Source organism: Acanthochromis polyacanthus, chromosome 5 (genome assembly GCF_021347895.1).
Source record: "Acanthochromis polyacanthus isolate Apoly-LR-REF ecotype Palm Island chromosome 5, KAUST_Apoly_ChrSc, whole genome shotgun sequence".
NCBI classification, from domain to species: Eukaryota; Metazoa; Chordata; class Actinopteri; family Pomacentridae; genus Acanthochromis; species Acanthochromis polyacanthus.
This window is the reverse complement of record NC_067117.1, coordinates 26,912,247-26,939,129: the sequence shown is the minus strand read 5'-3', so window position 1 is coordinate 26,939,129 and position 26,883 is coordinate 26,912,247. Positions and strand designations below refer to the sequence as shown.

Sequence of the window (26,883 nt, the reverse complement as noted above, 5' to 3'; positions counted from 1 at the left end):
TCTAATTGGTAGTTTGAAATAAAGGAGCTACTGTTGCTGTGTGTGTGTGTGTGTGTGTGTGTGTGTGTGTGTGTGTGTGTGTGTGTGTGTGTGTGTGTGTGTGTGTGTGTGTGAGTGTGAGTGCGCGCGCGCACACGTGTCAGTGCATGCGTACATATATGAGAACCTGACCTGGCTTTGGTTTATGAGGCCGGAGTATACCCACTAGAAAAAACTAGACTACACCACTGGTTAACACTAATTAAAACACTGTCTACTAGGACCACTGTAGCGCAATGCACTGAAGACTAACTTGTACTTGTTGAACATAGTCTTTTTCCTGTCTCCCAGAAGTTTTCCTCTTTGTCTTATTTAACTCTAAAGTTCATCGAGGCAAAACTGACCTTATACAACAGATATATGAGCAGGGCCAGTAATAGCAGCCCAACTAGAACAGCCAGGATAATGATCCACACCGGAACTGGGAACTGACTGTCTTGTTTGTTCCAGATCACAGCTGTCACCACCTGGACAACAGAAAACCACATTACATGCAAACATGAAGTTTACAAGCTTGTGAAACTAAACAAATCAAACAAAAAAACAAAAACAGTGAAATGACCTTTTTGGATCCTGATGACTTGAATTTTGGAGGAATCAAATATGGCATCCTAATAACCTTGTAGTGAACAGAACACTCCAGAGTGAACTGTTTATGAGCTCGCTGTGGACAAACAAAGGACAGTGAGAAAAACTATTCAATGAGAAACTGATAGGATGTCTTATTAAAGATATGAAATCAAGATAAATTACAAACAGCATGCAAATGGTCTTCTTTTCAAATTTAGAGAAGATTAAAGTCCCATTTCTATCCTATTGGTGAGAAAATGTTAAATTTATCCAGCTGTGCACAAGAGGTTTATGAGCATTTCAACAAGTAAAAAGTTCAAAAACACTGAGTTAACCTACAGTCTGGTCTGATGTGTTTCTAAAGGACAATGATCAGATAATGTGACCAGCACACAGACGCTCCTTTGACCAGAGACTGTAAAAGACCCTTAAAATAAAACTTGATCAGATGACTTGATGCTACAGATGACAAGAGAAAGACAAGAACCAGCTGCTGGCACCTGAATGTCCACAAATTCTCTATGGGCCTTGAAGAATTTATTTTAGACAGCATTTCTATTATTATTTCCAATATAGCATGCACTTGTTTTGTTCATAATTATCAGAGATGATGTTTGTTGGAACACCAAATAGTCATTACCTTAAAAAAATGGATAGAACTTTATAACATATCCAATGCTACATTCACAATTTTGTTCACTGTAGTAAGTACATCTCCCCCGTTTAGAAATATGGGGAAATGTGCTAATAAAATGACTGACTTTAGGATTTCACAAACAGTGTAAAACCCGTACAAACATTGTATGAAAGAAAATAACATTTGTCTGAATAACCATGGTGATGGGATGCACCATCTTTGATTGTCCCCCACCACCAGAGGGCAGTACAAGAGCACAGACAGTCTCTTTCTCTTGATTTTCTCATCCACTCTGGGTTTTTCCTTTTTAATTTGGTTTCAGTACACATATGATAAGGAATGAAGAGCAGCAATGCAGGGTTCCTGGACCTGTAGCCTCACCTCGATGAAGGTTTCGGCCCAGACTCTGGAGCGTGCGATGAGGAGGACGCTGGCTCCTCTCTGCAGAAGACCCACGTTACACTGCAGCTGCCAACACTCCACTGCACTGCATGTCTGCACATGGATACACATGTAAATGCTACACATTAAACAGCATCAAACTGACTACATCATACAGGTCTTCCACACCAGCATCCTCTCAAAATCAAGTATTTTTTCTAAAGACTCCCATTATTGAAATGAAATATTTTATTTGATAGTTAGTATGAGTAAAATTGTGGAAACAAATGTCAAAAATAAAGCATTACACCAAGTGGCTGCTCCCTTCCATGTCAAAATTTGTCACTACTTTTGGACACCAGCATGAATAATGCTATGGTTTTTCTTACATTTGAATTGTTTCTACTGCATTTTTATTTAAAAAAAAATTAAATAAAAATACTGCTTTATATTATTGAGTGACAGCCCTGTAAAGGTGTTTTACATTTTCCTGGATCTTGAGTTGATCCTTTCAATATATGCGCTTCTTGACTTTGGTCCTCTGATGTACAATCTGCAACTAAGGTTCTGTGTAATTCAGTAATTTTGAATCCAAGACAAATTCTCCCAAGTGAAAAAATACATCTTGATCTTGAAATACAAATGACCCAGTGTAGCCGTTTCCTTTGAGAAGTTCAGTGACACAGCTACATACTCTTCACGCAATGGAATACCCCGCATGTGATAACATACTTCTTTTTGTTGTTTTTAAAGCAAAGCAAGCAGCATTTTTTGTTGTTGCCTTTCATTACTTTTTTGTTACTGAGCAGTCCAAGTTACAACAATCCATTATTGGTCTACTTTATAGCTTTAATAAAAAAAAATGTTAAAACCAGCTGCTCTAAAACTTGGACAGCCCCTGTGATGACTTTTACATTTAGTTGCTTTCAGAAATGTCAAGAAGAGCAGTTGTGAGTCTCCATGTATGCACTGTGGGCAGCACCTTTCATACATCACAGCGCTGTGGCACGTAAAAGGCTGAATTAACAATGGCAACCAAAATTTTCAGTCTCACAATGAGAGTTTATAGACATGAAACAGGTTCTGCTCTCAGAAAATCTCATTCAAAACCCCGCTCACAATTACAAGTACACAAACTTTGGAACAGAATCTTTTTCTGCAGTATGTTCTGTCTAATATGTTGAATATTTTTTGAAAATCACCCCAACATTGTTGTTTATTCCATTTCTGAACACTGAACACAAGTCCATAAATGAGTTGAGGGGTTACTTTTGACATAATAAAAAAAGTAACATTAGAAGAGAGTTTTGATAAGTTGGAATGAATGAAACAGAGTTTCAAATGGCATTCTGTAGTACCCAAGCTGCCGTGGTTGTAGTTTCTCTTTTTCTGTCTATAGCAACTTTTGTAGTGTGTGAAGGTTTGTGTTGGAACCTCAGGACTAGGCTTCACTTTTCTACAACAAAATGCTAAATGAGAGATTCATTGTAGCTACTAGAACAGACGTGACATTGTGGTAGCATTCTGTTGCCTGATCTTGAAAGACGTCCGAGTGTCCCGAAATCACGCATTAACATATGAATACTTTGCAAGTTTTGTTCACATGATAACCTTGACCCAAATTAATTCGTCTTTAAGCAGAAAATCCTACATCAAATCTGAGGTGAGGCAGCAAAGGGCATTAAAAAAACACCCTGGAATCCAAGGTTGGCTAATCCAGCCATGGGCATGTACAGTATTCCTTCTCCTTATGACTTTCTGTTTGTACTTTTACCATCTATAGATGTCGTATCTCAGTGTTGTTCAGGCACAACTGCAAACTCCCTCTAAGTTAGCGCCAGTTTAGTAATTAAAACCCTAACACTAAGTGGAAGATTGAAACTGTCTTCACGTGGTTGGATTCTCTGATTTCAAAATGTTTATTAGAATACCATCACAAACGTCAAACATGACAGTGACGCAGGCCGCACTAAAATAACTCACTAAATCACAAATCTAATTAACCTCATCTCACAAACGATTACAGCAACGCAGCAGGAGATGTTGACCAGAGCTCATCGTATGCATTCCCATTTCCTCTGTTGAAAGAAATAATTTGATTATGATTTAAACGTTTAGTGCGGAAGGCGGAACTGCATCAAATGATTGGGCTATTTCGGTTTCAGTACACTACATTCAAGAGCAAAACCGCTCAGCAGAGCCGCACACTAATGAAAACACAGTCCAGTAACTGAACTCCCAACACAAAGGGTTATTGATTTGATTTAAGGGCTTCTGTTGTGGTGTGGTGTGTTTCCAACAGCCAAAAACCACATGGAGGAAGAGGAAACAAATAAAACTTGAGAAAAAGATGAAGTCCTCAGAATCTGTTTTGAGTCTGATAAGTTATAATTATTCTTTCACAACCTGGTATTGGCCGTGTTTCATGCTGTCCACAAGTGAAGGAAGTGAAAGAAACAGCTGATCAGTTATGCCGGTTAAATAAGCACCATTACATTTGAAAAATGTGTTCCTGTCTTCAGTGAAGTGCATCAATGCTTTATACAGAAAGCCAAAAAAAAAAACCCTGAAGTGAGCGGGTGTTTTGTGAAACTGGGAATTTTTATCTCAATTATCACTGCTTCCATTAACTTGTTCAAATGAGACGCTTCAAAATGTGCCTAAAAATAAATAATGGAAACACAGCTGATGAAGTAAAAATGTTCTCACAAGTTTCGAGCAGACAAACAAATTCAACCAAAATGGGTTATTATGTCAGATTATAGCTTTCAGTTAGCTAGGCTTGACATTAGACGAGAGAGATTTGTTTTTAAGAACATTTTCTGCTCAATCTTCGCACTATTTGAGGAAAAATTCACGACTTCTAGACCAATTGATATGATATTGATTTGATTTTTTTCTTGTTTTGTGTTGCAGCAATGGTTAGACACGTGGCTGTGAGGGCTGTCGGTCTCATCTCTGCTTGAGGTTTATGGCTGGAGGCTACATGATCTGCTATGGGTTTAACACACCACAGTCTCTAAGCAAACAGACAATAGCTCAGGTTTTATTTCACTGACTTTGAATGGGAGTCTGACCATGTTAAAGTAGTGCTGAATCAGTGGTGCATTCTTTTAAGGTATTTGTAGAAATGCAGTATGTATATGCTTGTTTCTGTAAATGATCATGTGTTTTTTCATTGAAAATGCTTTACAACTAGATTTTCTCCCCTCTCTCACCAGGTTTGTTTGTTCAGCCAGTGGATCCCTGTACACCTCCCTCCTCTGGATGTGGTGTTCAGTGTTGGACTTCAGTGCCGTCGGACCCTCTGGTGCTGGAGGCTGAAGGTGCATGCATAAACACTGTCATCATCAACCACAAGACAATGTTCAGGGCCCAGAATAGACCAAGGGTAATGGTGTCACCATGCCAACCAAGCTGTTTGTGTGCACTTATGCCAGTGTTTAAATGCATCTTCACCTTGAGTTTCAGTGCATTGAAGGCTGTTTTGGAGGAGCAGCTGAGCGGACCCTCGGTGAGTATCTCCACCGGGTAGAGCAGCTCGTAGCCGTGAGCCTTCAGAGGACATTTCACCTCCAAGATTAACTCACTCACCAAACTGGGCCCGTCATTCACCAGCTAAGAGAAAGAGAAATATGGTTTGAACTGAGGTGCTGCTGCTGCAAACGTCACTGGAAACAAAACTGGAGCAAGTTACTTTAAGATTAATTGATTTGCTCCAAGTATAAAGGATTTTCGTTTCCGTAAGGAACTGGATGAAAAACAGTGGAATGATGAGGGAGGCTGACTCTTCCATTTGATTTATAAACACCATTTCCTCATCTTTCCATTATCTGTACCTGCTTCATCCTGTAGAGGGTAGCAGGGGGACTGGAATCTATCCTGGCTAACATAGGGCGAGAGGTGGGCTATAAACGGTTTCCGGTCCACCACAGGACCAACACACAGAAACAGACAACTATGCACAAACCCACAGTCAACTTAGAGAACACAAACTCTACACAAAAAGGCTCTAACAGAAAAATGTGTTTCTTATGGAGAAATTTTAAAGCTTTAGAGAAAGAATTTTAGCTTAGATTTGATTGTTGTTACCTGGCAAAACCAAAAGTCATGCAAGATTAATTTGAAAATACAATGATTCTTCCCATGTTTATAGTTTCTCGCTCTAGAAAGAATTATGTAATTTTGGTGACTTATAAAAAAAAAAAATACCCTGCTTTAAAACCCACTAGTGAGTTTTGGGGTTCAGAGGCTTGATCATGTTGTAAGAGCTTTGCTTTCTAAAAACAGAAAAAGCCAGACAGCCCTCTTCTTAGAAAAAAAAAAAAAAAAATCACAATTCTCTGCTCCATCACTCATAATTTCAATCAGTCTCCCATTGGTCATTGAATTAAAACTCCAACTACACTATACTGAAAACACCACTAGTCAATACAGGAGAGTAGTAAGAATAAGATTTCACCTCATAGACCTGCTGAAGCTCAGGCCCGACGTCCTGCTCCTCCACAAGACTCTGCCGAACCGTCCAGTTGGGAGGAGGAAAGATGACTTTGTCTGGTCGAGAAACACTGCAGGAGGCACAGTCAGCTTAGCAAGAATCAGGATCAGATAGCATTTTTTAATGATAATGCAATGATGTAGTGGTGGAGTCCACAGTGAAGCCTCACCCCTGCAGAATGACCTCAGCCATGGCAGCCACCTCCAGCTCATACAGCACCACCTCACTCTCTGAGTTATTGGCATTTTTACTGCAACAGACACAGCATTTATCTAGCATCTGATAAAACAGCTGAAAATGTTTGAATTATGGTCACATAATAGTCATTGTGCAACAGTTTGAACAGACAAGTCTTCATGTTGATAGCTACAAATATCCCAAACATTAACTTGATACTTAGCTTGAATAAGTTAACAAATTAGAGGCACATTCCACTAAACTTTGAGTTGCCACAAATGATTGTATCCTGCCACACTGTACTGGGCTCTTAGAAAAGTAACCTACCTTCGTATTTGTAGCTCAAACTGAATAGTCTTGTGAGTATCCTTCAGTCTGGGCACAGTGAAGCGAAGACCAGCCATTAACTAGGAATTGAATCACAGAAAATGCATATAATTAATCCAAGGAACATTTGATTTTGGTCTGTCAAATCACAGGAGCTTCAGTAGGATGAAAGTAAACTTCTTTTGTTTTTAGGTTCACCTTCATTCAAAAGGCTTCTTCTCTTGTAACTGAACTGAACTCTAAGAACCAAAACAGCCTCTTGGATGAAGAAATGTCTTCAAACAGTGGACAGTTTCAAGTACCTGGGTGTTCACCTCAACAATAAACTGGACTGGTCCCACAACACTGATGCTCTGTACAAGAAGGGCCAGAGTCGCCTCCACCTTCTGAGGAGGCTGAGGTCTTTCGGAGTGTGCAGACCTCTACTAAGGACTTTTTATGACACTGTGGTAACCTCTGCTTTCCTCTACGCTGTCGTCTGCTGGGCCCCGGGCAGCACAGAGCGGGACATGAAGAGACTGAACAAGCTGACCAAGAGGGCCAGCTCTGTCCTGGGCTGTGATGGATGTGGGTGAGAGGAGGATGTTGACCAAGCTCTCATCCATCATGGACAACAGCTCCCACCCACTGCACCGGACTGTAGTGGAGCTGAGCAGCTCCTTTAGCACGAGACTCAGACACCCTCAGTGCAAGAAGGCGCGCTACCGCAGGTCCTTCATCCCCACTGCCATCAGACTATATAACACTACTGTGTAGTTGTTATTATGTGCAATATTTATTGTCTTATTCTTACACTTTCGTGACTTTTTGCACTCCTCTGTTTTTTGTTTCTAAGAGCCCTGTAACGTTAAATTTCTCCTTTGTGAGATTAATAAAGTCTATCTTATCTTATCTTATCTTAAGAACTTAAAAGAAAAGTCTAGTTGCTTCCTACTGAAGTTCCTAGGACTCCAATGAATCTACACAGCTATATGTAGATTCTCTGTCATTGTTCTGTCATCAACAAACAAAAAGGCATCTTTTACAATATTTTGTTGGATTTTGTTGGTACTACTGATAAGTTGACAGTGTTTAAGGTCTTAGAAGTGCCTGAAAAAATAAAGGCTGGATGAATGTCAGCTATTTGTCGTCTAAGAAATCGTTTTGAGAGACAATCTGCCAAATAACTGCAAACCACATGTCATCGCTTGACTAAGATATTCACATCTTACATGCTTTTCTATGAAATCATTTGTGATTGGCTACCTAGACTGCTGATGAAGTTGTTGCTCAAACTAAAGGAATTGCCTGGTTTATGAATGACATCATAATCAGCTCCAGTGGACATTTGTTGGACACTAGAAAGATTGAGGACAATCCTGTTCTGAATCTTGTTTCCAGCTGTGCAGAGCAGATGGCAGATGTTACGTTTATGTGGATGCCAGCGTTGTAGAGAGCAGCCCATGGAGGTGGAGGAGTCATGCCATGGACAAAGAACACATCTGCATTTCATTGATGACAACCTCAATGCCCGGCAAAACTAGATGAAATCCTGACATCTGTAGTTATTCATTCATTATCTTCCATCTTATGCATCCTCATGTCACCAAAATATGCAGTGTCCCTCCAGCAGCTGAATATATTCCAGTTCCTACCACAGTCTGCAGACTCTCTTGACATGTCAAACATCTATGGGATTTTCTAGATTAATGGGTCCGAGAATGTGGTCCTGTTCTTCAAAATGTTCACAAAACTTCACAAAGTCCTCCAGGAACAGCAACAGTCCATAAACAGAGTCGACAACCGAAGTACTTCTATCTTACTGACCTGAGATTTCTGGTTTGTCACCCCATTCTTCATCTGCACATGATCTTTTCCAATGTAGCTGCACTTCATGTCATCCTTTCATTGTAGAAGTTATTTTAGCAGACAGTGAGCAGTCATTAACAGAGCCTGGGCTGTTTTTCTGTCTTAGATATACATCAGCTATTGGAAACAATGAATGACTTATCGTTCTAGAAAAAAACGCAAAACATTTTCATGTTTTATCAGGTCTGTGTAAAAACATGTTGAGTTTGCTTTTATATGAATTACACAAGTTGACTCTACTTAATTGTACTGAGACACAAAAAGTGGGAAAGGCCAAAAACAACATGTGGGTTTTATTGGCTCTTACACTGGTACCAGACTTCATGGGATTTCCCAGATCGCACACGAGATAACGGGTTTGGTTTTCTGCCTCGTAGCTGCACGTCAGCTGGGTCAGGCTCTGAAACGAACACAAAGACATCGAATTCTGTCAGCCTTTCACCTTTAATACTGATACTGTGTCAGGTACTCTGATGATTTGTTAACATGATTATCCACCCTCAACACAACACGCATAAGAAGCTCTCACTAAAGGTTTACGCTGGTCATTGTCAGCCTCACCGCATTGTTGCGAGCTATTCCACTGTAGTCGGCCTCCGAGGGAAGAGCTACGTAAAGCTCAGCCTCATACGCTCCGCCTTCCCCCTCATTCCTGGCATTGAAGGTCAGGCTTAAGGAGTTTTCATCGCCAAGGTAAACCTCTGTTCTGTCACTGGGAAAAGAAGAACCACAACATCATGACTGTGCCTCCTCTCACGTTTTCACAATGAAAACTGATCCACTCTTTACAGGTTGTTGACAGTCATAAGAACACATCCAGGTCATTGTGTTCCTAAGAGCTGCAATAAAAAGCAACTGGACTTCTCTTTTTGGTTCTTAAAGGCATTTCAGTTCCCAGTTTTTCAGCTCGTTCCCAAAGCATGTTGAATGAGAGGTGAAAACAAGGTGAAAACGAGAAGTGAAATGTCTTCAAAAACCAAAATATGCAGCATTCAAGAAATAAAGAGAGGTTTATTCTATGAACCATTATACAGATTGAGGTTTTTTTTTCTTACTATTGCATAAACTGGAATGAAGTTTATTATCCAAATTTTTGTTGTGTAAATACTTTTTCATTTACCCTTCATTTACACTTTCAACAGACATGCATGTGAAGTCTCCTCTATGGCCATTTGATGAATCTAAGCCCAATAATAACTCTACTGTAGCTTAAATGTATTTTCTGCTACCTTCAGAAGATAATAGTAAACACATAAAAACACAAAGATTGAAGATGCTCTTCAGCTATTAAATGCTCTGTTATGTTCACAAACATGTCGTGTTTAGTCCATTTTCTTTACTTCTCACGTGAGCTATGAGACTGAACCCAAACGTTAAAGTTGCTCGTCTTAGAACCAAAACAGTGAAGTGAAAAAAAGCAAAACTTCTCCATAAAACTGAGGAAAATGGCAGAATGTTTACCAACTGTTGGCTCATCATTAAGGTCACCATATTCATGTTGCATACAGTCATTTGATGCACAGTGAATATAAAAATATTGATGACTGCAGCTTTAAGGAATCCAGAAATATCACCAAAAAAAGTCCAAAATTTAGCAACTTAAGAAACCCTGGACAAACCACATGAACAGACCACTGGCTTGCACCGATTTCAATCTTGAAACTCTGGAGTTAGTCCTCACAGCAAATCCCATGAAAACACTCATTGCTGCATGGAAAAAATAAAACAGTTTTGCAGTTTTCCTAAGATCCTGGATGAATCATTATTAGGATGTCTTTCAATGACTGGACATCCCAAACTAAGGGATGGTTTTTGCTGAACCAGACTGGTACAACCTGGTCCAGTTACCCCAGTCATAGTCTGAACAGTGACATATACCTGAAAGCCTGATTGCAAACTAAGAAAGGAAACATGGTAAAAAAAAAAAAAAAAAACAGCATAGCTGCTAAATATTAAGTCAGAATTGCCTTTGAAAGCATGTTAGCATGCTGTGATTAGCATTTAGCCAACAGCATGGCTGTAGATGCTTCTTCTTGTGTTGTTTATGTGTTTTTGTGGGATTTCCCATGACTATCACAGGCATTATTTTTTTCAGTTTCAAAAAGCCCATTTATCTGTTGCAATCAAAATGACTGAAAGCAGCAACATGCCTGTACAGCCTCGATACGCTGGCACAGTTTTGTTTGTTCTACCTTCGTTGCCACATCTATTTGAAGTCCCCTGGTGCAGGGCATGACTAGAATGCCCAAGAAGAACGTAAAATATAATGAAAAGCAGGAACGCAGAGTCTCTCCAGACAATGCATCTCTGTTTGAGGGTCCCCAAAGGCCATTTTCTCCTGCATATCTCTGCATGACCGACCTGGGAAACGACCCAAATCTGATCACTGTGATTTGTCTCAGGAAACCGACCCCCACCTTATTCTGCATGTTCACAGCGACGCCCCTGTGTGCAAACACATTTCCAGTGTAATTCCGTAAATCCTCTCGACACCCTCCGACTCCAAACCCTCCCCCATTGACTGCACTTACTGGTAGTAAATTCATGTTTCTATTGAAAAGGGAGAAACAGTCTGGTTGAAATGGGGTTCTTCTTTCATTCCATTTCCTTCTCCCCTCCCCCTTCATCTTCAGAGGGTCTGGACACAGTGACCCCACGCTAGGTAAGACAACCACCAGATGATCTTAATTAGACCAGAGCAAGTTTAGCAAATGCAGAGGAAGTAACACTAATGCCATAGCAGCAACCCTCCGCAGACAGAAATCTGCAGTACATCGGTGGGATGTTACAATAACCTGAATTTCATTTGCTGGGAAAATACAGCAGTGGATCACAATGCTCCTAAAAGCATAACTGAAGCCTGAAGAAACAACTAAAACACCAATCTCTGGGATGTGAACGTTAAACACCCACCGTTTGCAAATTCCTGGCAAGCAAGAGAAAAATGCTGCCTTAGAGTGTCAGTGAAGGGGAGTTCTGTTTAGTTAAAATGCTGAATCATTTCAGCTCGGTCCCGTGGAAACTACACACGCAGACCTTTGAGTTTTCGTGGGAATTTTTTAGCACTGATTGTATTTCTGCAGCTAAGATAAATCACATGGCCACGTAATGGAAAACAGAGCTGGCTGGGAGGAGAAAGTCAGAGCGTGTGTGTTCACTTTGTGAATGGACCGAGACTCTGCCAAATATCTGGTTGGTTTGATTTCACAAACGAGCATGCAGGATTAATTAATAATAAACTGTGATTATGCCAAATCTGTATCCCAGTGTACTCTTGTTATAAGCCACAATCATTCCTATTCATCTACTCTATTCTTTAAATAGCTTCACTCTATCCATCTAATCTTGTGTTTTAAAATGTTCTCTTCTTTGTCAACAAATTCAACACTTGACATTTACACTGATGGATTACATGTAGATTGTACGGTGTCCGTGAAAACTAACCCCTGGTATAAATTCACTTTCAGAGTTTTTCCATAAGCAAAGACAGGATTGCTTACATTCAGTTTTTCTCAACAAAACACATTTTGTGTATCACAGGGGCCTAAAACTGTTCCCTTCCTCGTGAAACATTTGTATTTGTAAACCTGCATCTTGGCAGTCATGTGAATTGATGGAGCACCATCATTCCTGCATACATGGACCTGCTGATAAGCACTTTGCTCCACACCACTACCAGAAGTTAAAAACTCCATGAAATGGCTTTAACTAAACACAAACAGCTTCTGGTGATTCACTAATTATTCATACTGTTTGCACTGTTCAATGTTCTTTACTTCAGATCTTTAAAATTGTGGATAACTGGGGTGACCCGGTAGAATAATGGTAAACATGCAGATACCATGTGACCCGTATTTGGTTCTGGCCAGAGAGCTTTTGCTGCATGTCAAACCCTCTCTCTCCTTCCATGTTACTGTCAAAAGCAGAAATGCTAAAAGAAAATCACGGGTATAAGATCGCTACCATTGTACAGTATTTTTTCAGCTTTGCCATCTTTGTGACGCCCAATTTGACTTTGTGAGGACCGGTTTTGACTCAGAACTATTGGTGTGAGAACATTTCACATGTTGTAAGGACCTTCAGGCCAGTGATCACAACTTTTAAGGACAATTTGAGAGTGAAGGCGCCTGACATAAGGTTCCGCACAGTCCAAAGAATGTGGCTGCACAGATAGTCCACACTGCAAATGCACCGACAACGCATGTGCCAAGAAAATAGATGGTACATGAAACAAATTCTTGTTAACCATTAGAAGAGCTCAGCACCTTTATAATTTATGATTAAAAGAGAGTAGTCACTGCCAGATTTTGCTGGTGCTTTGATTTGTACATATTTAAGATAAATTGCGCTCTGTGTTTTTCTGGAATCGGTATGAAGGGCAATGCCACCATCTCCAAACAGATGCGTATCTATTGTAGTATGAATAGAACTACATGTACATCCATTCTACATTTTAAAGTCTGCATCAGTCATCATTAAGGTTAGTGTAAGGGGCAACTGAATGCATAACATCAGTGAAAGTTCACACAAATATAGAGAGACCAAGGGCGTCAGTTTGTTTTTAAAAGTGGGGGGGATGGAGACCACAGCCATTGTCAGATGGAAATGCACACCCTGGGTGGCGTGCTGGGTAATCGGGAACACCGGGGATATCCCCAGTGGGCCGCTCCAGTCATAAAATAATAATAATAATAATAATGCTTTAAATCATGAGTCTCAAACTCGCAGGCCAACTGCGGCCCGTGGGACGATATTTTGTGGCACTCTACTTGAGATCAAAGTTTAGCATTGGTGCGGTACGCCTGCTTTTCTCATATGCTTCTGTGTCGTTGGTAAGACAGCACTTTGAGAAAATGTCGAAGAACGGCGGCAAAATGCCATAAACTGGGCTCGAACTCACAACCACTGCACCAAAAGTGGAGACTCAACCGTTTGAGCTATCGGTACATGCAGATAGAGGGGTCTGTGGGTCGCTATAGTACGAATTCTCCCGGGCCGAAATTTTGCCCCTGCACGCCTCTGGTCGGAGCTTCCACTTGGCACGGGCACAAATTTAGCATCTGCACGTTTTTTTTAACCTCACGAAGGTGTGCTGCATGTCTGTGAAACTCTCGGCTGAGTGCGGATGGTGCGTTCAGGAGCGTTGGAATTTTCTATACTGCTGAAAATAACTGGGTTTACAACGGCTTACATGTGAAGAATTTGAATGTGTTGGAGACAAAATGACCCCTGACAAAAAGTGGGGGGGACACATCCCCACCGTCCCCCCCTAAACTGACGCCTATGAGAGAGACCAACACTTATGTCTAATGTTTAGCACTTTTCAGCTCAATGTTTTAGTTTTAAGGCCCAATTCTTTTCTTTTTTTTTTTGCTCTGTTTCACTCTCTTCTCAATGTTTTCAGCTGAAGCAGGCAGCTCTTTTCAATCTACTACACACTACCAAAGGCATATGGACAAAACTAGCAGCTATCTGGAGAACACAGCAGAGAATTTAGCAGCTAAAGAGATTGACGTACTCCTCAAGAGTCTGTAGAAACCATTATAGAGCTAAAGAAGAGTGAATATTGGTCTTACATCAGTTGGTTGGACATAAACACGAATTCTACAGAATATTGATAACATGTCAACTTGAACACAACAACGTCTTGTTCTGTTGCACTCAAGTTGCCATAAAATAAAAGTGTTAAAGGTGCTTTAAATGTGTCCTTTGCAGCAGAAAGCGATTTCTTTGCTTAGTCCATTTAGTCAAGATGGCAACTGCGGCTCAAGCCAACTATATAATCCATCCAGTGACCACAGACATTAAACGCATCACTTTCTGTACATTTTTGAAAGCTTGCAGGCAAGTTTTGTTGTGCTGTATCAGCCACTGAGGGGAGAAAGTGGTGGGCAGCATTAAATTGCTGGAGGGTCTAGGTTCTGTTTGTTGAATTAGGTAAAGTAACAGAAAGGTGACTTCCCCTCACCCATAAACAGCCAGCTTGAGGTCAGGGACGCAGATGTTGTCGTCTCCGCAATCCAGTTGAATCTGGGCCTGAGAGAGAACAAAGGACAGAGATAAATGGAGGGAGGAGGAGGAGTGAGGGATGTATGTGGTGGGTGAAAAGTCCAAAGGTACTGGGGGAGAAAAGCTTCGGAGGAAGTGAATGTTTACAGAGGGCAAAACACTCGATTCGTGCTTTAATGAAAGGATAAGAGAGGATAGAGACTATACATGCTCTCCATATATACACAAAACTCTAATGCAATATTGGCAACAACCAGATGCCAGGAAGTTGTGAGAAAGCAGTCTCCTTTCATGTTTGCAGGATAAAAGTAATATGTGCCTTACATGTGGAAAGGAGGCAAACGAAGAACAGAGAAAACATGGTGAAGGTTTGGGAAAAATGAAAGGATGGAGTCTCCATCAAAAAGGGTGAAAACCTCACATTTAGGAGAAGAAGGAATAATCTGCTCCTCAGGCTCATGTGACAGATGACTTGGTTAAAACCACAGTGACAGATAAATGTGATGTGATGGCACTGTCTTTTCCATTTTGTTGGCCTTTAAGCTTTTCGCTTTATTCCTGATCCTTCTCCGTTGTCTCTCTTCTGTTCCCTCGTGTAGCTACATGCTGTCATTGTTGCCATGGCTTCATCTTTCTCCGACATATGGGAAACATTACTTTCTAAAAGAATGCCACAGAGAGCAAAGAATCATCCTGGCAATGGTTAACAGTGTCTCAGCGGAGATTCCTCCCTCAAGTTGCTGGTTTTGCATTTATTCAGGACTCAAGGGGCTATTGGTCATTTAACACCAAACAAACAGGAACACGCACGGCCTGTAATAAGGTTACTAAGATCAAGTGATAAGCTCCAATTCATCTTCTCTCCCTTCCAACCACTTTTCATCTTTTTCTTCCTATATGTTCAATCCATGTGGCTCGTGTTTTCCTCCAGCTCTGAGAGGAATAAACCACTCTGTTGGCCTCATGACAGAATGAAAAGTCAGACATCAACATTAAACCTGGTGGACCATCACTTACAGCAAATATAAGAATTCTGTCAAAAATGTATAGATTGATAAAGACTCACTCCTCCTACAACCATTGAACCAAAATTAAAAACTGATCATTTCTATGACAACTAGATTCTAAAAATATGGATGAAGATCTTGAAACATCCACATCTACCGGTAATAAAGACTAGATTTAGATACATCAACAGTTCAACAATGTATTATAAAAAGACAGTAAACTGGACTAAAGTGTGACTCCTCTGGAGGATGAAGATCAGTTGTCTTATTTTGGTTAAAATTTATCTTATTGTTAAACTGTTTCACTTGACAGAAGTTAAGAAATTCATTCTGTTCTGACAGTTTTGCTCACACTGAACACAACAGGATCATACATAATATTGTATTTGATGTAAGTTGGGGATTAAAGCAAGAAAAAGAGATAAAGAGGTACAGAGATAAAGATGAGCCATATACACTCAAAAATATAAATGCAACACTTTTGGTTTTGCTCCCATTTTTTATGAGATGAACTCAAAGATCTAAAACTTTTTCCACATACACAATATCACCATTTCTCTCAAATATTGTTCACAAATCTGTCTAAATCTGTGATAGTGAGCACTTCTCCTTTGCTGAGATAATCCATCCCACCTCACAGGTGTGCCATATCAAGATGCTGATTAGACACCGTGATTAGTGCACAGGTGTGCCTTAGACTGCCCACAATAAAAGGACACTCTGAAATGTACAGTTTTGTTTTATTGGGGGGGGGTCCACTCCTCTTCAATGGCTGTGCCAAGTTGCTGGATATTGGCTGGAACTGGTACACGCTGTCGTACACGCCGATCCAGAGCATGAGACATGTCTGCTGAGTATGCTGGCCATGCAAGAACTGGGACGTTTTCAGCTTCCAAGAATCTTATACAGATCCTTGCAACATGGGGCCGTGCATTATCCTGCTGCAACATGAGGCGATGTTCTTGGATGTATGGCACAACAATGGGCCTCAGGATCTCGTCACGGTATCTCTGTGCATTCAAAATGCCATCAATAAAATGCACCTGTGCTCTTCGTCCATAACTGACGCCTGCCCGTACCATAACCCCACCGCCACCATGTGCCACTCCATCCACAACATTGACATCAGAAAACCGCTCACCCACACGACGCCACACACGCTGTCTGCCATCTGCCCTGAACAGTGTAAACCGGTATTCATCCGTGAAGAGAACACGTCTCCAACGTGGCATACGCCATCCAATGTGAGCATTTGCCCACTCAGGTCGGTTATGACGACGAACTGGAGTCAGGTGGAGACCCCGATGAGGACGACGAGCATGCAGATGAGCTTCACTGAGATGGTTTCTGACAGTTTGTGCAGAAATTCTTTGGTTATGCAAACCCATTGTTTCAGCAGCTGTCCGAGTGGCTGGTCTCAGACCATCTTGGAGGTGAACATGCTGGATGTGGAGGTCCTGGGCTGGTGTGGTTACACGTGGTCTGCGGTTGTGAGGCTGGTTGGATGTACTACCAAATTCTCTGAAACGCCTTTGGAGACAGCTTATGGTAGAGAAATAAACATTCAATACACGAGCAACAGCTCTGGTTGGCATTCCTGCTGTCAGCATGCCAATTGCATGCTCCCTCAAATCTTGCCACATCTGTGGCATTGTGCTGTGTGATAAAACTGCACCTTTCAGAGTGGTCTTTTACTGTGGGAAGTCTAAGGCACACCTGTGCACTAATCATGGTGTCTAATCAGCATCTTGATATGGCACACCTGTGAGGTGGGATGGATTATCTCGGCAAAGGAGAAGTGCTCACTATCACAGATTTAGACAGATTTGTGAGCAATATTTGAGAGAAATGGTGATACTGTGTATGTGGAAGAAGTTTTAGATCTTTGAGTTCATCTCATAAAAAAATGGGAGCAAAAACAAAAGTGTTGCATTTATATTTTTGCTGCGTGTAAATGAGTGCAGAAATTATAGTTGGTGTTACTGGATTGGTATCAGATGAAGTAATTTTGTAGTCAAGTACATTACTGGTTTACTTGTTTAACTGAAGGGAATAATGAACATGAAAAAAGGCAAAATTCCACCATTTATCAGACTCAGAGGTTACAAGAACATCAAGAATTCTCCAGTTTTCAATATTCCAAGAGTTTTTGAACTACTAATCTGTGACATCTGGTTTCAATGGAAAAACATAATCAAATCTAAACTTTTTAATAGAATCACTTTTTTCTACATGTTTCATCTAAAAATTCGCCAAAAATAAACCATTTGCAGAAATCAGGATCTGTGTAGAACAAAAAAACTGCAGTTGTGAAGACATGACGGACTCAGCTGGGCTCAGCAGTTACATTGAAAGACTTCAGGGACTTTTCAGGTGAACTGGGCTGAACTGCAGCCTGTGTGTACAAAGTAAGTAGTAGGAAGTTGTAAAATATCTCTTGTATGTAGAGTCACCACTTTAATTTGGTATTGGTAAAAACCTGTGGGCACTTTGAAGAAGGTTTCTACATTTTGATTTCAGCTTCATTTCTCTCTACTTCTAGCCATGATTGTGCAAAATTTTATAGTGCAGTGAAAAATGAGCACAAATTGAGAAAAATTTGATTTGAGCAGAGAAACGCCAAGAAACTACTTGGGGTTCAGAGCACCAATGTTTATAATATATACTTATCAGTAGTCTTATCAAATGGTGAGGTGAAACATAGGTACCATACTGTACCATTCAGTGTCATTTATCTATAGCTTAAGGATTGCTGCTTTCTCTTTCAACAAAAACAGATTAAACAAGAAAAGCACTCGGAGCACAGTACTCCGTCAAGGCTGCTCAGTTTAGTATCATTTCCAAAGGACGAAATCTTTAATAAAAAAAATGACCTTGCACTGAGGACAGGCATGTGTTACGCATGTGTACGTTATGTACAAATACCGAATTGCGTGACCTAAATATATAGCGGGCGGCAGGAATTGATGGGACTCAAACACCCCACAATTTAATCAATTGTTCCTTGTATCATTTCCAATGGATAAGTCCTGAGAAGCCTGTGGATTTGTAGTAGGATTGCAATCATGTGATCATCAGCAGGCAGCTGACGTAGTGTTCACTTGTTGTCATAGTTACAGGGACGCCATGCTGCTATCCGGGGGTGGCATGGGTCAGTGGGTAGAGTGGCCATCGTGTTCATGTCGAGGTGTCCCTGAGCAAGACACCTAACCCCTAATTGCTCCTGATGGGTCGTGGTTAGCGCCTTGCATGGCAGCTTCCGCCATCAGTATGTGAATGTGTGTGTGAATGTGACATATCTTGTAAAGCGCTTTGGGTACCTTGCAGGTATAGTAAAGCGCTATATAAATACAGACCATCTCACAATATATGGAAATACTTAACAAATCCATGGATCCAGACTATAAGTCACATCACTACCAAAATCTAATGAGTGGGTCCTTGTGTCATTTCTGACCTTCCCTGAAAATTTCAAACAAATCCGTTATTCAGTTTTTGAGTAATGTTGCACACAGACAAACATACGCCGATTGTCACATAGCTCCGCTGCGTTCCTTAGAGTAATAATCCTTGCTGTTTGTACTGTTACTTTTTGTACATTATGTTTGTTCTTAAGGGAAACATTGTTTCAGGTGAAACACTTGAAACATACTTATTTTTTTTCTCTTAGGTAAAAAAAAAAAAAAAAAAAATAGACATGAACAACATTCACAGCTGGTCCAGTTCAATCACATGAGTCATATAATCTGCCTATTTCTGCAAGGCTAAGAACATTTGTTTTGCCTGAAATCATAATGCCTTAATCTGAATGAATCTGCAGTTTTAATATGCCAAATGAATCATCATCATCATCATCCTGGTATTCCGGTTTATGGTTTTCATTGGCATATTTGGGCGCAGCAACAGGAAATTATCTCTCCAACAGCCGCCTCTCGTATTAGTTATGGGCAATTCAGTGCAGATCGGCAAACTGGGCTCGTCGCTGCAAAATCTGCCATAAAAAGACACATTTACAGACCATGAATGCAATTAAAGGCAATAAGTGACGAGCCATTAATACTACGAAAAATGCGGTTTGACATAATGAAAATCTTGAGCAGTGTAACTTTTGCAGCTGATGTGGTCAGAAGTGTGGCCTGCTGCACTGTGACCACACCCAGCAATGATCTAACATGAAATGCATCGCTGCATCACTCCCATAATATCAAGTACTTAACAGCCAGTTCATTTCCTCTGATTCTTGATTCCATTTTATTGTCTGTAATTCTTGATGGACTAGCAGACAAATCCACTCTAAATACATATGCAGGGCTGTTCAAGGCATTGATGTCACTTAACATAGTGTACGCTTTACTGTCAGCATAGAAGTCTGGTATTACTCCACATAAGATTACTGCAAACAAACAACCCATAAATCTGCTGAGAAATCATATACAGAAACTCCTTATACCTCCAGAACTTGCCTTATAATCAGCACAATTCTATGCTTTCTTCAGTATAAAACATCTATACTGTTCAAGTAGGAACAGCTGATAACTCACGTGGCAAACTTTTATTAGAGCTAGTTTGTTGACATGTGAACAACAAAATAGTAAAATAACGGGGACCGGTTGCAGACCGCAATGTAATTTTCTGACTCTATGACGACATCCTGTTCATCAAAGCGTTATAGGATTTGTGGTTCAAGTATTTAGAGCATATCCCAAATACAATAAGATAGCAAAAAGTTAGAAATCATTATCAACAGATACATATTTTTGGACCATCGTAGTTCATATTTTCCTAGAACGAGTGTCCTCTATCCTTTCAAATCCTGACATTAATGTCTGATGCAAATAAAACAACCAGGAATCGTGGTAATCAGCGAATGGATGAAAGGCCTGCAGATTGCTGTCACTTGCAGTGAAGGAAGAACACATGAAATTCATAGCGTTCCCCTTTAAGGATTCTGAGCTGGAAAAATTGGTGCACTCTGGTTAAAAAAAGGCCAATTACAAGCACATGATGTACACGCTCGCACACCCACATCACACACTCACTTCACCTTATATCATTCATATAAACATGTGCACGTTGTGCAGGCTCCAGCTCTTGCCTGGTGGAGGGGACCACTGGCAACATACATAAACAAACCACAACCAGATGTCTGAGAGTCGAGCACCGCCCCACCCAAATGGAGCCGTCAGTCCTCCCACTGTGTTTTTGCAGAGCCATGACTCGGCAGTCCACCATAAACCTTCCAGCTCTTCGTATGTGAAACACACAGAAAAAGATGAAAAAATAAATAAAAATACCAGAGTGCAGTAAGCAGCTCTTGATCCATCAGTGCTGAGCCTCTCCTGCACTATAAAGAGGCCTTCCATTGATGAGTTTTTAAATGCTAACCCCTGTCTTCGTCATTCAGATAATTTCCCAGTATGAAAAGTAACAGTGGAAGATGTGCTGCGGTGAGGAGAGTGAATCACTGTGTATGCAGCAGTCCGTGATTTTAGGTCGTCTGGTGAAATATTATGAAAATATTCATCAAGCCGTCTGCTATTCTCTTGTCTCATCTGGTAACCGTTGTGGCGACCGACTGTTTAGTTCCTCAGATGCAAGCCGTGTGGCCGTATAAGTGGTGTGGTCGAGATGTTTAGTGTGGGTAATGTAAGACAGTATCTAGATAGACTTCAACAGCTCCACACAAAGATACACTTCAGATCCCTGGAGATTTTAACGAGGACTGAAACAAGGAGATTCTGGGTAGAGAATGTAAGAATAAGCTGTCTTTCTAGAAAAATAATGCAGCACAGAAGTGTGCTGCAACTCATTAGAATTCAGCTAGGGGAAAAACCCACACTCTAATACAACAATTGTACTAGAGTGTTTAAAGGGAGCGGTGTTCCCTTTAAAATAGTGACGTTGGAATTGTTTTGGTGGAACATTTGCATCCAAGGAGGCAAACACTGCCATTAAAATGGCCAAATGACAAAAAAAAAAAAACTTGCAGGGTTCCCTTACTGCATGATCCAAATAGTGAAATAGCTTGTTCTCATGTAATGGAGGAGATTCTGAAAACGGTAAGATAAGATAAGATAAGATAAGATAAGATAAGATAAGATAAGATAGACTTTATTAATCTCACAAAGGAGAAATTTAACATTACAGGGCTCTTAGAAACAACAAACAGAGGACGAAAATAGTGCAAGAGGAGGAGAAAGCCTGGAGAATTAGTGCCACCAGCTGTTGAGTTAAGCTACCAACTCCTAATATTCACATTAAAATGGCAAAAGAAAACTGTTACCTTTTTTAGGCATTTTCCTCAATTTATTTATAAAAAAATTAGATTGAAACCTAGCTAAAATGCAAAAAAAATCTTGCTTTAAAATGTTGAACATACAAAAAAAGCTATGCCTGACTACTCAAATCATTCGTCTTATCCAGGTAGCTAAAACAACCATATATGATAAAACAAAATGCAGCAAGTCTTCACATTTGAAAAGCTGGACTCAAACAGAAAATGACTGACCTTTTTGCCTACTAACAAGCTAACTCAGAATAGTTCATTTTCTGCCATTCATTAACCAATTCTTGCAGCCATTTGGCATTTTCTCACTAGAAAAGAACAAATTGGCTGTTGGGTTGGGAACTGTTCATTTTTAAAATGGTCTAAAATAAAAAAAAGCATCATTCTCTTAACATGCATCGTTTTTTCCAGACATACACGAACAGATAAATGAGCACTATCATTAAACTCATTACATTAAAAGCCTTGTTAAATAGTCAGTGACAACATAGTTATGGTTGCCAATTGTCACAGTAAAAGTTTTCCAAGATTTGTAATGATTAAATTTAGAGCCTACTAGAAGAAGTGATGACATTTTTGCTGCATAAAACCAGAAACTGGCTCAATATACAAAGAATTGCATACTATACTTCTGAGTAGTTTCACCTCAACCTGAACAAAAGTACCAAAACTGAGCACCAAATTTGTCACCATCCTTATATATCAAGGGAGTGCCATGAAAAAAATCCCAACAAATGGAAGCCCTGGTTTAAAAAAAAAAAAAAAGTCTAGAAACTGATGCCTGGTGTCTGATGTCAAATAATGTGTGATCTGTTAGGTGGCTTATTGTGATCCCTGTCTTTAGATAGTGCACCTACCTTCTGCTCTATGAGTTGTTCTGTCTGATAATTCAGGATGGGACTGAGGCCATGTTGGTCCAGCGGGGCCTGAGGATCCAGACTGAAGTTGAGGCTGATGTAAATGGGAGAGAGTTTATCCCGAAACTCCTCCTCAGCCTGTAACAGAGAAACAAGCAGCTACATGAGCAACTGAAGAGTTACTCACTGATGAAAACAAAACCCAAGATCGAGTCAGTGTACAAGACAGAAAGTCTTGTGCAATCAATAGCAGATGTTACATCAACAACTGGCCTACAAGTAGGATTTAGAGTGTTTTCAGCTTCTCCACAATGTGGCATGAATTCTGTTTGAGCAGCCGCTATGATGTGGCCCCTTCAAAGAAAGGGTACAAGAAAGGAGCAGCAGGGAGAGAAATGTTGATGGACAGGTGAGTGGATGGCTGGCAGCTTCTACTCTGCTCTTATCCTGTCAGAGACCAGAGTGCTCTGATCACGGCACCTTAGAGGAAACACATACACAGATGACATAAGTGCCGTTGTCAAGCCGAATCTTTGATCAGGTCACCACTAAGTGATGAGAAGACTGGTACTGGAGTAGTTTCACCTCAAACAGCAACTTCAAACAACGACTTCAAACCCAGTCTATTAGGAAATGACTTTAACCTCTGTCCTTCCAACAAGTTAGCTACATTCAATAAGTGCTGCAGGTGTAGAACAGCCTCTCATTAGATACATCCAATGAAAACCAGCAGGCCTCAGGATTAAAAACAGGAACATTTGTGAAAGATATGAAAGGCATAACAACAGGCTGGCTGGAGGGTTACTTCTCGTCTGGTATCACAGTCATCCTAAGTGCCCATTGTTCTTTCATGGACTCGGTTTTCTCTATCCTACTATCCTGCTATCCTTTACCCTCACTCCAACCTGTCGAGGCAGATGTTTGCCCTCCCTGAGCCTGGTTCTGCTGGAGGTTTCCTCTTGGTAAAGGGGAGCTTTTCCTTTCTCTCATTTTGATCTTTCCAAGATCTTGCTTAAAGAAAATCTAAACGAAAACTTGACACTATTGTAAAGTCCTCACCTTGCCATGTTAGGTGCCTTGAGATGACAAAGGAATCGGCACTATGTAAATAAAACTGAACTGAATGAAATCATCTTGAGATGATTGGCCTAAAGAATGGTGCACACGGCCGTTTTTAAATGTTTTGTTTCATCCTCAGACAACAGCATTAAAAATGTCTGACTTATTCACAACCTGCTACTTATCACTATAATTTGGTCTGTAACTGTTCTATATGTATCTGTAGAAGCAGGTCTGTTTATCTGGAAACAGCTGGTAACGTTGTTTTTTTTGTCTCTTACCAAAATGCATCTTTGACTTGTAGAAAAACACTAAATGCCAGTCATGCCTCAGTAAAGAGTTGTAAAGCTGATTTGATGATCGTCCTGAATCATTATTTACATCAGTGTTTGCTAGGGGAGATGCTACTATAAGTTTTTTTTGGTGCGTTACCAACACCAGCCATCAATGAGCCCATGTCCATGAAAGTTTTTTTGGGCATTTTGCCATTTTTTGATAGTTACAGAATAGACTAGATAAGCAGGGAAGGAGAACAGGGGTATACCAGGTGGGAAAGGTCTGGCTGGCTATGAGTCAAACAGGGAACTCCGCTACTGAGGCCTTTTAACACTTGTAGACATCTGAACCAGCTCTATTTTTCTATACAGATGAAAGATCCAAAAAGGTAGCAAGAGGACCTTTGAGTTGACTTTTGTTTTTGTTGATAGATGAACTTTTGTTGACTTTTTTACAAGACTTGTTGCTGAATGAACCTTGGGGCTTGTTGTAACTTCAATGAATATATCACTAACCTATAACAATGATACTTAGGTTACATAGTGACACAATTACAATAGGCCATTTCCTTGCTTTACAGTGGCATTTCTCAACATATGTTGGCTACAAAAAGACATCCATGTTTCTAATAATGATGTTGATCCTCAAACATGCAGCTTGTTCCTTTATCAGGTCAAAAGTTTGGTTTGTGATGAAATATCAAAACCAATTACATTCTTAACAGATTCAGATGTACTTATTGAAACGATCTTTAAGTATATTAGCAATCCAAAACATCTAGGTATTTGCATGATTGTTCCATCTGCTTGACGCCGAGGTGAAAATACAGCTAAGGTGACTGACCCTCAGATAGATCTTGCTGTCGTGGCACAATCGTTCTCCGTTAGCAAGACTGAAGGTCTTCACCAGACTGGGCTGCTGGCTCTCCAGGAACAGAGTCCTCCTGATAGACTGCTTCTGGTTCTGCTTCACACTGTCCAACTGCACCTCCACCACAAAACCTTGAAGATGCACACATAATATATATATAGACACACACGGCAAGAAAAACAGTGAATATGCACATCATCTATACGATTATGTGCCTCTAAAAAACACAAAAATGCATGTTAACATATGCACAGCCACATGCACAGATCACATTATGTGATTGCCTCACCACATGCAAATACAAACATATTCAGTGGGAAACATTGTCTTTATGTGCTGTTCTCTGTACAAAAACAGACAGGCTGCAGACCACATGACAACAACTGCCCAGAGAACACAGACAATACACACCCACGCATTTTAAATAAACACACACACACTTTTCTAAAATGCCGGAGCCCACCAAGTTACCCTGTATTTATACAATTGTTCTTTTATCTTGATCTTAACTGCCAAATTGACCACAGTGAGGTCCAGCATACTTGTGGCTCCACAAAGAAAGCAAGGTAATGGGGACCATCTGTGTGTGTGCATGATTGTGTGTGTGCATGCCTCACCTAGATGAGAGGGGAGGTGCTTCCCATTAGCCAGCAGGCAGAAACTGATGCTGACACTGGAGGTTTAACACAGACAAAAATATTAAAGAAAAAAAAGACTTAGCATACATACAGTATGTGCTGAGCTCAGAGATGTGTTTACATCAGTTTGGGGAACTTCTTTGTCTTCTTTTGTAGATTTAAGTTACCAATAACATTTTCAAGATTTTTTTGGTGCCATTTACGGTTTTTAGAGCAACAGTGAATCAAAGTATTTCCAATTGGTAATTAAATTTGTAGTTTACGCTATGTATCTATATAGTATCCTTTTCATAAGTGACAAAATTTGCCAGTCCTGCAATGAATTCCAATAAAGATCAGATAGTGAAGACAAAGATCTACTTTTAATTAAATCAGGGTTTGTGCAAGTTTTGCCAAATTAAATCAATTAAAGTTTTGGACCTTATTCAACAACATAGTATATATGTCTTATGATATAAAGATAAATATTTTTGGACAAAATAGGACTTCTGAAAATAATTTTAAAGCCATTTTGATTTTTTTTGGGACCAAACGATTAACCCAGAAAATAAATATTTTCCTAAAGCTCAAATGATCCACAGGACCAGGATTTTTCTGATGAACTGAGGAGTAAATATGAAGCAAAAAGAAGTCCCCATTAACATTTACAGGTCCATCCTTTAGCAGTACCTGCTGTTTACTGTGACTGGAAAGGGCAATTCTTGGAAAAGTTGCAGTGTGATTGCTGAAAGTAAGCAGGAGTGACAGATGAGATGCTACAGACTAAAAAGGCACCTTTATTTTAACTTGAACGAATTTAAGTGACTTTCAAGACCTACAGATCTCCAGTAACCCTGTCTGAATAACCAGCATTAGTGAAATAAATCAACATTATGTGGCTTAGAATTAGATATGTGTATTGTACATAAAGTACTTGAAACAAGCTGTTTGTTGTGTTGTTGCTGACACCAGGATGCTGCTTAACCTCATCTTGAGTCATGTTCTTTGAAAGTTTCCAATTTATCGTTTTTACCATCTTGATCATCTATATTTGCTGTTATTGACCACCAGAATGCAGCAATCATGATTTTACCTTTTCCTCGTATTAGAGCCGTTATTGGTAATGCAAACCATACATCCTGATGCCACTGCTTCACATTAAAACTGTACTTTGTGGCTTTCATTTTAAGGCAAATAAATGCATCAGCAACATAAAACTGGTAACAATCTTCACTACATCCTGCTACTTATGTATCATGAAATCAGACGGCCATTGTGGTTGTTTGTGACCGATATCTCCTAGCAGCGCCGGTCTGTTTGGCTGCACTGAGCAAAGACTGATCAGCTGCTTTGTTAATCTTGTTTCCGAGAGCGTAGTTGCGCAAGTGGTTCAAGAAGCACACATGTCAATGGAAGGAAGGCTCA

The 26,883-nt window shown here is 40.2% G+C and overlaps 1 protein-coding gene across 1 annotated transcript in view; it reads right to left on the bottom strand.

The window, feature by feature from the left end:
- The window catches only part of LOC110951273 (integrin alpha-5-like), a 53,347-nt gene that overhangs the window by 3,853 nt on the left and 22,611 nt on the right, over positions 1-26,883 (bottom strand). Inside the window, exons 16-29 of the mRNA XM_022194247.2 lie at positions 25,459-25,514; positions 24,815-24,972; positions 22,637-22,774; positions 14,446-14,513; positions 9,039-9,189; positions 8,785-8,877; positions 6,630-6,709; positions 6,295-6,375; positions 6,090-6,195; positions 5,087-5,245; positions 4,846-4,947; positions 1,628-1,741; positions 602-703; positions 384-506 (exon numbers count right to left, since the gene is read on the bottom strand). Coding sequence (XP_022049939.1) covers positions 384-506; positions 602-703; positions 1,628-1,741; positions 4,846-4,947; positions 5,087-5,245; positions 6,090-6,195; positions 6,295-6,375; positions 6,630-6,709; positions 8,785-8,877; positions 9,039-9,189; positions 14,446-14,513; positions 22,637-22,774; positions 24,815-24,972; positions 25,459-25,514 — 1,531 coding nt within the window. The remainder of the gene's footprint in view (positions 1-383; positions 507-601; positions 704-1,627; positions 1,742-4,845; positions 4,948-5,086; positions 5,246-6,089; positions 6,196-6,294; positions 6,376-6,629; positions 6,710-8,784; positions 8,878-9,038; positions 9,190-14,445; positions 14,514-22,636; positions 22,775-24,814; positions 24,973-25,458; positions 25,515-26,883) is intronic.